Source organism: Mrakia frigida, assembly GCF_051309035.1.
Source record: "Mrakia frigida strain ATCC 22029 unplaced genomic scaffold BDY24scaffold_42, whole genome shotgun sequence".
Classification (NCBI taxonomy): domain Eukaryota; kingdom Fungi; phylum Basidiomycota; class Tremellomycetes; order Cystofilobasidiales; family Mrakiaceae; genus Mrakia; species Mrakia frigida.
This window is the reverse complement of record NW_027481239.1, coordinates 151,459-161,938: the sequence shown is the minus strand read 5'-3', so window position 1 is coordinate 161,938 and position 10,480 is coordinate 151,459. Positions and strand designations below refer to the sequence as shown.

At 54.7% G+C, this 10,480-nt stretch overlaps 3 protein-coding genes across 3 annotated transcripts; 2 read left to right on the top strand and 1 right to left on the bottom strand.

Moving 5' to 3' along the window:
* Positions 1–1,472: 1,472 nt before the first annotated feature.
* Positions 1,473–4,707, bottom strand: BDY24DRAFT_372459 (MFS transporter; the record flags this gene model as incomplete). The annotated part of the gene is made up of 16 exons (XM_076638195.1): positions 1,473–1,567; positions 1,623–1,706; positions 1,783–1,879; positions 1,949–1,980; positions 2,047–2,155; positions 2,234–2,316; positions 2,404–2,498; positions 2,576–2,601; positions 2,673–3,008; positions 3,098–3,172; positions 3,245–3,311; positions 3,434–3,514; positions 3,609–3,822; positions 3,912–4,010; positions 4,115–4,329; positions 4,481–4,707. The coding sequence occupies 16 exons, from the start codon at positions 4,705–4,707 to the stop codon at positions 1,473–1,475; spliced, it is 1,935 nt and encodes a 644-aa protein (XP_076492771.1).
* Positions 4,708–5,602: 895 nt separating this feature from the next.
* YHC3 (amino acid transporter YHC3) lies at positions 5,603–7,874 on the top strand (the record flags this gene model as incomplete). The annotated part of the gene is made up of 8 exons (XM_076638194.1): positions 5,603–5,669; positions 5,740–5,846; positions 6,092–6,274; positions 6,365–6,862; positions 6,971–7,063; positions 7,161–7,528; positions 7,697–7,721; positions 7,800–7,874. The coding sequence occupies 8 exons, from the start codon at positions 5,603–5,605 to the stop codon at positions 7,872–7,874; spliced, it is 1,416 nt and encodes a 471-aa protein (XP_076492770.1).
* A 1,349-nt stretch (positions 7,875–9,223) lies between these two features.
* On the top strand, positions 9,224–10,478 carry BDY24DRAFT_333605 (porphobilinogen deaminase; the record flags this gene model as incomplete). Its single annotated transcript, XM_076637151.1, has 4 exons — positions 9,224–9,363; positions 9,722–10,034; positions 10,211–10,221; positions 10,322–10,478. Coding segments are annotated over 4 exons (621 nt in total), but the record flags the coding sequence as incomplete, so codon positions are not given.
* Positions 10,479–10,480: the final 2 nt, after the last annotated feature.

Below are 10,480 nucleotides of genomic sequence, written 5' to 3'. Positions count from 1 at the left end.
TAGTCGTTGTCGACTCGTACATCATCCGAATCGCGTCGAACAGCCTCCCTCGGAACCCAGCCTTGTCCAACTCGATCCAGAGCGTGGGGCGGTGGACGTAGTCGAAGGCCTTCGTCGCGTCGAGGAAAGCAGTCCAGACCGAAGACTTCTTCGTCGCATGTCGATCCAGCATCGTCCGAAGAAGAAAGGGAGCTCCCTCGGTCCTCCTGCCTCGTCGAAATCCGTTCTGGGACTCTGGGAGGATTCCCTTTTCCTCGACCACGAGGGAGAGACGTTGGTAGAGGGCGAGGGAGAAGAGCTTGAGGACGACGCTGACGAGGGTGATGGGACGATAGCTGGAAGGATCCGTCGAGTCCTTTCCTGGCTTGAGGATGGGTTGGAGGAGGTTGAGCGTGAGAGGAGAGGGGAGGGTTTGGTATCGGAGGATGTCGTTGAAGAGGTTGGTGAATGCTGCTGCCTTGATCCCCCTCAGGTCGCTGAACTTCAACCCATCTGCTCCTCCTGCCGAGCGAGACGTCTTCCCCTTTTGCACCTTCTCCATCACGTCCTCGACCTCCCCTTCCTCGAACAGCCTCTGCAGATCGTGCTCGTCGCTGATCGGCTTCGTTCGTTTCCCGAGTCGTTCGTAGACCGTCTCGTAGAACCGACGTCCGGTGAGATCGAGGTGAGGAGGGAGAGGGGAGGGACCATGGGCGACGGAGCTGAAGTAGGAAGCCTGTTCCTCCAGCGGAATCTTGGGGGGAGGTCGGACTTCGTCGAGGGTTCGAACGACGCGCCAGAGAGCTCCCGTGTTCGTCGAGTAGATGACCTTCTTCTTGTTGGCTGTACGTCGGCGACGGGTTCGGTTCCGACAGAAGCGGAGGACCTCCTTCTGGATGCGCTTGTGTTGGAGACGGAGGAGTGATCCTTCTGGGGTGGGAAGGCGGAAGGAGGGATGGGAGGAGAGGTTGCTCTTGAGCTTGTTGAGAGTTCGGAGAGTGTGGTTGGTGTAGGGAGAGTTGATGGTGATGCAGCGAGCGGCGATCCACGAGTGAGGAGCGATGTAAGGTAGATCTGTGGTGATTTTGAGAGTGAGGACGGCTCCTTCCTCCGTCTCGTTGACGAACGCGTCGAGCTCCGTTTCCCGAGGCAGCTCCCAATCATCCATCAGCCTTCCTCCTTCCTCGAACGAGCCCTTCCCCAGCTCCAGCACCTTCTGACCCTTGACCTCGTCTCCTACAGCCCTGAACTCCACCCTCGCTATGGAGTTGGGAGGGAAAGAGCGGCGAGCTCGACGTTTCACCTTTTGTCCTTCGTTCTTTAAATCCTTCCGACCGACCTTCGTATCTCTCAAAGTCAACTGAAGCGACTCAGAAATCTCTTTTTCGTGTGGAACAGGTGAGGGATTGTGCAATGTGGAAAATGAGAAACATCGCGTATCTCTTTCCCTGACCTCCTCCGTCCTCCCCAAGTTCGAAGACGAACCCATCTAATCAATCCTTCCTTCCGAACAGCCCTTTCACCTTACTCGGCCACGTAGCGACTCCAAACTTGAGGTTCGAAGGGTATCCCTGCTTCTCAGGGATGGCTACAACGAAGGAACGAGTCAACGGCGAACGAGCGAAGAAGCCAAAGCTGCTCACCAGTCCAAAGGATTCCCATAACGCATAGCAAGCCGACTAGAAACGGCTGAAGGACCTTGACTCCTCCGGCGGAAGCGATTGCACCTGAAAGACGAAGAGGAAGGGGCGGGGAGGTTGAGCGTGGGTGAGACGCGACGAGGCGGTTTGGGAGAAGACGAACCGAGAGCGAACGGATAGATGGCTGATCCAATGGAAGCCGAGGAGGAGAGAAAGGAGAGGGCTGTCATTTGGCAGTCTCGAGGTAGGAGTTTGGTTGCCTGCGGGAAAAAAGGGAAGGAGGTGAGACTCGGGATCGAGGGAGCGACGGAAAGCGAGCAGGGACGAACCATCATGACTGAGGTAGGGAATATGGGACCCTCTGTAGAAGCAACAAGATGGTAGATCAGCTGACTGAGCGAAGTCCGTACGAGTTAGAGGGACTCACGACAGAATCCAATGATCGCCGTCGCAAACGAGCCGGCGAAAACGCTTGGAACGAACCAGACGATGAAGTCTGCGACGATACAGACGGCAATGAAGACGTGTACGAGATGCTGCGATGAAGAGAAAGAGGAGCGAGGTGAGTCGAGGAAGACCGAAAATCGGACGCGTCGCATCGACCTTCAACTCACCTTCTCCGTCGAGTCCTTCAAGTAGGGCGAGATGAGTCCACTTGCAAATCGTCCGAGAGTAAGTCCTCCCCAAAAACCGGAGGCTGAAGAGAGAAAACGAGAAGAAGACGAGTAAGTCCTCAGCGTTGAGGAGAGAGAGAAGAAAAAGGAAGGAGAGAGACGCGACTGACCAGCGTACCCAGCCGTCTTCTCGGGAGCGTTCCTCACTTGGAGGAGGAAGGTGACGATCCATCCCCCAGTTGTGGTTTCGTAACCGCAGGTGACGCTGGAAGGTGGGCATCGGAAGGAAGGTCAGTCGAGGAAGAAAGAGAGCGTCGGAGGGTCGAAGTCGACGCGACTCACAAGAGGAACAACGCGAGGAACCAGACCTGACGAAGGTATAGAGCCGAACATCAGTACTTCTTTTCAAGCAAACTCAGTTTCCGTGGGGTGAACTCACAAACGGCAACTTTAACGTCCTCCCCATTGTCGTCTTCGGCTTCGCACTCGTCGTCCTCCTCTTCCCCATCCCAGGCCTCTTCATCGTCGCCTGAATCCCACTCTCCAACCCACTGGCCTTCACCACTCCCACTTCCTCCTCCTCTTCCTCCCCTTTACCCTCAAGCTCCATCTCCTCCGCTCCAGAGTTGAGAGCAACGACTCGTTCAGTCAACTGCATCTCGATCTCTCTCGCTTCGAGAGCACGATCCAGATCCGCTTGACGTTCTATTGCATCGGGATAGAAGGCGACGAAACTGTTCATGGTGTTGAAGGCGGCGAGGGCGAAGGAGATGAACTGCCGAGAGGTGAGAAGAGAGAGAGAGAGCAAGGATCAGCGACGCGTCTTGAACGGACGACGAAGACGAGCGAGAGGTTTAGACGTACGTAGAACCTCCACCATGGCCAACCTGAAGCGATAAGAGTGGTTGAGATGATGGGGGAGAGGAATGCTCCGACTCCCTGCGAGAAGAAAAGGAAGAAAGAGGGCGTGAGCTTGAGGGCCCAACGGGTGGTTCTCGAACTCGAACGTACGTAGCCTCCGTGCAGGAATCCAAGGTTTCGTCCTGGGTTGATAGGACTAGCAGCTACGTAGGCGTTCCTGCGAGGGCGGAGGGAAAAAAAAAGTTAAAAGTCAGCAGAGTTCGAAAGGGAGAGAAACGTCCGAGCTTTCCGTCCCATCTGCCTCGAGTTTGAATTTGACGTGGCTAGATTCGAACTCACAATTGTCCAGTAACAATTGAAACGCCGAGTCCTCCGCATGCAAACGCGATCAACATCCCGTAGAAGGGAGGGTGGGAGGCGCTGAACGAACGAACGACGACGCGAGGTCAGCACTCGTTCTCGTTCCCTCCTCCACCAACGAGCCCCATCAAGTGATCGACGCAATCCAACTCACGCAATAATAAAATACAACATCTGGAACGAGCACGCAAAAGCCAGGGTAAGCGCTCTTCCCCTCGTCACCGAGTGAGCCTTCTCTGCCGTCCGATACGACTTGATCCTCTCCATCCACGACCTCGACGCAGGCGGCTCCGAAGAGGAGGGGGTGGTTGAAGAAGGAAGAGGGTACATCCCGAAGAGGTTGAGTAAAGGTTCGTTGAGGAAGGTGCCTGCGAAAAGAATCGAGGAAGGGAGAGGTGATCAGAACGTGCGAGCTCCGGAGCCCTGGTGAGAGAGTGAGGGAGGACGAGAAACGAACCAGTGAGGAAACCACATGTAGCAGCAACGAAGAGAGTTGAGACTTGGATGTAGGAGAGGTTGTAGGTCGCTTCGATATGAGGGAGGATAGCTCCAGGGGCTAGAACACCGTCGAAACAAAAAAGACCGATGGAGGCAGTGAGCTCGACGTTTCCTCCTCCCTACTTCCCCTCTCCCCTCAACCACAGAATGTATCGCACTCACTCCCATCAGCGAACCCAGCGGTCCCATAAGCCAGCATACTCGAAACCAACCTCCAAGTATACTTCTTTGGCAAGACGATCTTCTCTCCAGTGATCGCTTCGTTCTCGTCGATTTCAGGGGAGGGAGCTCGAGTGGTGGGACCTGAAGGGGACTGGGTGTAGAAGGAGGGAAGGGGAGACAGTAGGTCCGGTCGTTTGAGGTTGGAGAAGGAGGATCTATGTAGGGTGGGAAGGAGGAGGGAGGGGACGGAGGGAGGGCGGACGAGGTCGATAAGCTTCGAGTTCAATCAAGCTCACCAAAAGAGTCTATGTAGTCTCCCAGCTCTCCTCTCCTCAAGCAAATTTGAAGGTAAGAACTGGCACTCACGGAAACCCTTTCAAATTCTTAATCTCCTCCTCTCCAACCTCAATCTCTCCCTCATCCTCAAACGTCTCCATCAGACCTTGCGTTCCTCCCTCCCTGCCACTCGACCGAAACGCCGCTCGCTGAGGAGCATGCATCTCAGCCCCAGAGGAGGAAGCTCGTCGATCTCGAAGACCGGGGGCGTCCAGAGCGTAGGAGAGGGTTGGAGTGGGAGTGGTGTTGTCGGGCATCGAGGTCGAAGTTGGGAGGAGATTGTCTCTTCAGCCCTCAAGATTTTAAAGGACCGACCTCATCGGCGGCTCTTCGGAGCGAAGAGACCGGTTAATTATTGATTCTATCTGGAAGACTCTTACGTTGCGGTGAGCAGGTCAGAGTGAGGCAGGAGGGAAGAGGGAAAAGGGACGAACGAGGGAAGAAGGCGCGCGTCGAGAGAGAGAGGGAGCGAGAGGGAAGGTTGAGAGACGCGTCTTTTTTCGCTGAAACGAAAGATCCGTCGTCTAGGAGCTTTGGCACATGCGTTGAGGAGTTGATCAACTGCATCGCCGCATGAGGTCTTGGTGGTCTTCGGGAAAAGAAGGGGAGCTCGAGTGAGGGAGAGGGAGGCGAAAGAATACAGGCGCGCGTCGTGAGAGCAGATCAGCAGAAAAAATGAGGAGGGGGGGGTTTAGCTGCTGTTCTGTAGAAGAATCTCAAGAGTCTGGAACTGCTCACGGCTGGAACACTGAAGGATATAGCTCTCTCCTAATACAGAGAGAGGAGCGTCAGAAGGGACCCTCGCGATCTGGTTTGAGCTTCACGAGCAAGATTCTCTCGATAAGGGTCTGTGAGAAGATCGAACATGGCTCTGAGCTCTCAAGAACCCTGTGTTTGACTCTCAAAAAATTCATCCAAAGTCGTCGTTCGCGCTGAAAAAAAGCAACTCAGCTCAACTTCGTTCCCTCTCAAACCCCCACCGCCCCTCTCTCTCTCTCTCTCTCTCCTCTCCTCTTATCTCCGCCGCTCTTGGATCCCTCCGATCTCTGGATGCCCCCTGCTGCCATTCCTATGGAACCTCTCAACGCACCTACTCCTACTCCCACGCTCAAAGACGAGGACTCGCCTCTCGGATCAGCCCGCCAGCCGACCATGAACTCGACGTACCAAGGAGGAGACGAGGAGGAGGACGATGATGGAGAAGGGGAGAGGCTGATGGGTGAGTAGAGTAAGGAAATGGATTAAGGGTCGATTGAGCTGACGTGTTAATTGCGTTTGGGGTTGATTAGGAGGAGGACGACGAAGGGAGGAAGCTCAAGAGGGAGAGGGAGGGACGGAGAAGTGGAGAGTTGTAACGAGTTTCTTCCTGTTTGGGTTGATCAACAACGTGTTGTATGTGAGTAAGAGAGGTTCTTATCATGGAGTATCAAAGGGGTGAGACAAGGGAGGAGGGGGTGGATGAAGGAGTGAAGCAGGCAGGGAAGGAAGGAACGACGACGTTGAGCTCGGGTCGTTTTCCTTCCTTCCAAGTTACTCTCCTCCTTGTTCCCTCTGATTATATAGAAGCTCGAATACACTCCTTGCACTCTTTCTCTCTTCGCACTTTTACGGACCCTTCTTCCCCCTCTCCCTCGTTTTCAGGTGATCATCCTCTCGGCCGCTCTCGACCTCGTCTCGACTTCGACGCCCAAAGGAGTCGTTGCCTTCTTCAACATCTTCCCGGCCCTCGTAGCCAAAGTAGGATGGCCCTACATCTTGAAGGGAAGAGTTCGTTACAGAAGAAGAGTCGCTTCGTGTGCTCTTTTGAGTTTCATCGGAATGTTGGTGAGTTCGAGCGTCGAGCTTCTTCTCCGTCTCGCAACTTCTACTCTACAAAGACTGACTCTCTTGCCTTCTCACCTCTCTCCTCCCCAGACCATCTCCTTCTCCTCGAACGTCTCGCCTCGAATGCTCGGCATCTCGCTCGCCTCCTTCTCCTCCGGACTCGGCGAGCTCACCTTCCTCCAACTCTCCTCTTCCTACCCTTCCAACCAATCCCTCGGAGGGTTCGCTTCAGGAACAGGAGGAGCAGGAATCGTAGGAGCAGGTCTGTGGTGGTTGGTGAAAGGGTGGGGAGTGCAGTTGGCGCTGGGAGTGTTCAGTATCTTGCCTCTCGGGATGGTGTTGACGATGTGGTTGGTTTTGAAGCCGGGAGAGCATATCAGGAAGGGACGCGGTAGTATTGGTGGAGGAAGTGGTGCTAGGGGTGAGGGAGAGGACGAAGACGAGGAGGATCAGCTCCCGAAGTTGGTCGGGAAGCAGATCAAGTTTGCGTTGAACGCGAAGGAAAAGTGGGCGTTGGCGAGGCCGCTCATCTTTCGGTTCATGTTCCCGTTGTTCTTCGTGTATGTCTTCGAGTATTCGATCAACCAGGTCAGTAGGCTAGCTCTTTCTCTCTCTCGCTTACTCGCTTCGAACGAACTCACACGCTGACTCTCGTCTTCGTCTTCCTTCCTTCCTTCTCGTCCTCTTCGTTCGCAGGGAATCGCTCCCACCCTCCTCTACCCTCTCCCAACCTCTGGGATACTCTCGCATCTCATCAAGTCCCCACGAGACTTCTACCCTCTCTACCAAGTGAGCTCGATCTCCTCTTTCCTCCTCGTCTCGTCTCGTCGCGTCGAGTCGCGTCTCACTGACCTCCTCTCCCTCCCCGTTCTCTTCCCTCCCACAGCTCACCTATCAAACCTTCGTCTTCCTCTCCCGTTCTTCTCACATCATCGGCATCCCTCCTCTCCCTCTCTCGCTTCTTTCAACACCCTCCATCCTCCAAGGGTTCATCCTCCTCACCCTCTTCCTCGAAGCCAAAGCCTTCCACCCCTTCCTCGGCATCTCCCTCGTCCTCGTCGTCATCTCCATCGAGGGACTCTGTGGAGGACTGGCGTACGTGAATGCGTTCCATCATGTTGGGAGGATAGAGGAAGGGGTGGATGAGGTGGGAGTGGAGGCGAGGAGGGAGAGGGAGAGGAGAGGCGAGGTCGGGGAGGTGAGGAGGGTGCAGGAGAGGGAGTGGAGGATCGGGGTGGTAGGGGCGGCGGATTCGTGAGTTCTTAGGTTTAGGTTTGGTTTGGTTGGGAGAGGGGGAGAGGGTTTGAGTGGGAGTGGGAGGAGACGACGCGTTCCAGATTTGACGACGCGTCGAAGTTTCGGCCGGCTTCGAAGCTCAGCGACTGACCTTTCCCCCTCTTCTTCTTCGTTTGCTCTTCGCAGCTGGGGGGTCTTGATTGCTAGTCTCGTGAGTCGTCTCGTCCCAATCCTCATCCGACTGAAACTCTCGAACTGACGCGTCTCTTCTGCTCGCATCCTCCATCAGATCGCCATGCCGCTCGAACTCTCTCTCTGTCAAGCTCAAGTAGACATGGGGAGGGACACCTGCAGGACTTTGTAGTTGCCTTAAAACACCCTTTCCTTCATTCAATTTATCGTGGACGGTGAGTCGTTTCTCAGTTCGTTCGACGTTCCGAAGGTCGAAGTTCGAGCTGACCGTTTCTTCTCGTCCTTCGTTCAGCTCGCTTCAGGGACGCCCATCCCTTTTTTCTTGCATAGACTCGGAACCTATCCTCACTTTGTATCTCTATGGACCTTCGCTCCATGAGATCGATGCGGATGAAGAAGCGAGGGGTTCCGGCGTTGAGAATGGAAACCGATGGGCTATGAGAACACGAGCTTCTTCCTGGCGGATCTTCCTCGCAGGAGTTCGGGAGAGAGTTGACGTTGAAACTGAGGTTCTGGAAGGAGGGATGGAGGTGGTGGTTGTTGATTCAAGTGAAATCCTCGGGAGTGCTGGAGACGAAGGGGTTGAGGGCTGAGGTGGAAGGTTGGGGACGGGAAGGAGGAGGACGACGTGAGGATTTCGATGGCAACGCTCGAGGAGCGGCAGAGGGAGAAGATCTGTCTCGTAGTTGTTCCTGTTCCTTGAGTATATCGCTTTCTTCTTTACGTGACATTGGATGTCTAGTCCGTCTGTCTTCTCTTGCGAAGGACTTGGTTTGCGTTCAAATCAAAAGACGCGTCGCGCTCTTCTTCGTTCTCGTTCTCGTTCTCGTTCTCTTGCCTCTCGTCGCCTACCTCAAAATGGGCCGAAGTTCCGAGTATCGCAGACTAGGAGAGACAAATTTAAGCTTTTCCGCAAAGAAAGCAAAACATACCTGAGAAGAAGCTCGAATACTATAGAAGCTTGAACGGCCTTTGAAAGAGAGCTTCGACTCGCGAGCTCTTCCTTTCCTTCTCTCCTTTTGCCTTCTCGCTTGAGATCTGAGCGTCGCTGCTACTTCCAGCGGCAGTGAATGTTCCTCGTCCTACTCTCAGTCTCAATCTCTACTGTTTGCGTCCGAAAACTCTTTCCGGTCCAGAAATTCCTCGCTCTTCATTCGCTGCTGGTCGGGGACGGAAGGTCGTCGCCCTTTCCTCCCCGCTTTCTTTTTAAGAGTCGCCTCGTTTCCTTTCTTCCTTCCAACAGCAACAACCTCCCTCCCTCCTCCCTTCCCTCCCTCCCTCCTCCAAAAATGTCCATCGCCACCTCCCCTCGTCGACGCTCTCCTTCGCTCTCTCTCGACGACAAGCCTGATCTCTGTCTGTATGCTTCAGGAGCTGCAGCGAGCGGATCAAACGACTCGTCCTCCTCGAGTGTTCGTTCCTCCCTTCCTTCCCTTCGCCCTCCTTCGTCTATAAACAGCCATCTCTCACATGTAGAAGCTGACCTTTCTCATATACTTCATCGCTTTGCTACAGAAACCCCGTCGAACGTTCACCATCGGTTCTCGATCCTCTCACCTCGCCGTCGTTCAATCCAACCAGGTTCGAGACGCTCTTCAAGAGCTTCACCCAGACTACGAGTTCAAGATCGTCACCATGAACACGGCTGGAGATAACAACCAGTGAGTGTCTTTCCTTCTCGATGTATCTTTCCGAGGCAGGAAGGGTTGGAAACGAGAGGAGGAAGGGAAGGGGTTGTACGAGCTCGAACCTCGTCCGTTCTCGACGGAAGCCGGAGGAGAGCGTCGCTTCCCTCGTTGGATCTCAGGACATGCAGGTCTTCCAAGCTCCTCAGATCATCTCTAGGAGCTCAATGATACTCTAGACGAGGTTTTTCTTCAGTTCGATTCCCTCGAATCAGCTGGATTGGATCTTTCTCAGCCCGGCCCTTCTTGGACCTTCCGAGCTCACTTTTCGACTTCCTTCTCCCCTTCAAGCCCTCGCTGACCTTTCCTCCTTCCTTTTCCTTCTTTCTACTAGGTCGCAGGCTCTCTACCTCCTCCAATCCAAAGCCCTCTGGACAACCGAGCTCGAAGCCGCCCTCGCTTCCCATCGAATCGATCTGATCGTCCACTCCCTGAAGGACGTCCCGACCGTTCTCGAACCAGAGTTCGTGATCACCACCGTTCTCGAGCGAGCAGACCCTCATGACGCTCTCGTTATGAAGAGGGGGTTGGAGGAGACCTACAAGACTCTCGGGGACTTGCCGGACGGGAGTGTCGTTGGAACGAGCTCGGTGAGGAGAGTCGCTGGGCTGAGGAGGGATTACCCGAACTTGAGGTTCATGGACGTTGTGAGTTTTGCTCCTTATCTTCTCTCTTCTGGTTTGTGAAGGCTTGGCTGTCGAGACGGGAGCTTACAGGACGCGTGGATTCGGTGAAATCGAGCTGAAGAAGGAACTTGGATCGAGAACGTCGAAGCTGACCTCTCTCCTCTCCTCTTGTCGTCGTCTTCTCTTCTTTCCTTCAGCGTGGAAACCTGTACGTCTCGTTTGCGCTCTCTCTCTCTCCGTATTACTCTTCGTTTTGCAATTCCATGAACTCACCCTTCTTCCTCTCTCTCTTCTTATCCTCCCTTCAGCCAAACCCGTCTCTCCAAACTCGACTCCCCAACCTCCGCCTTCACCTGCCTCATTCTCGCCCACGCCGGTCTCCATCGCATCAACCTCGGTCACCGCTCCACCTCCCTCATCCCTCCACCGTACGCTGTCGGTCAAGGAGCCCTAGGAGTCGAAGTCCG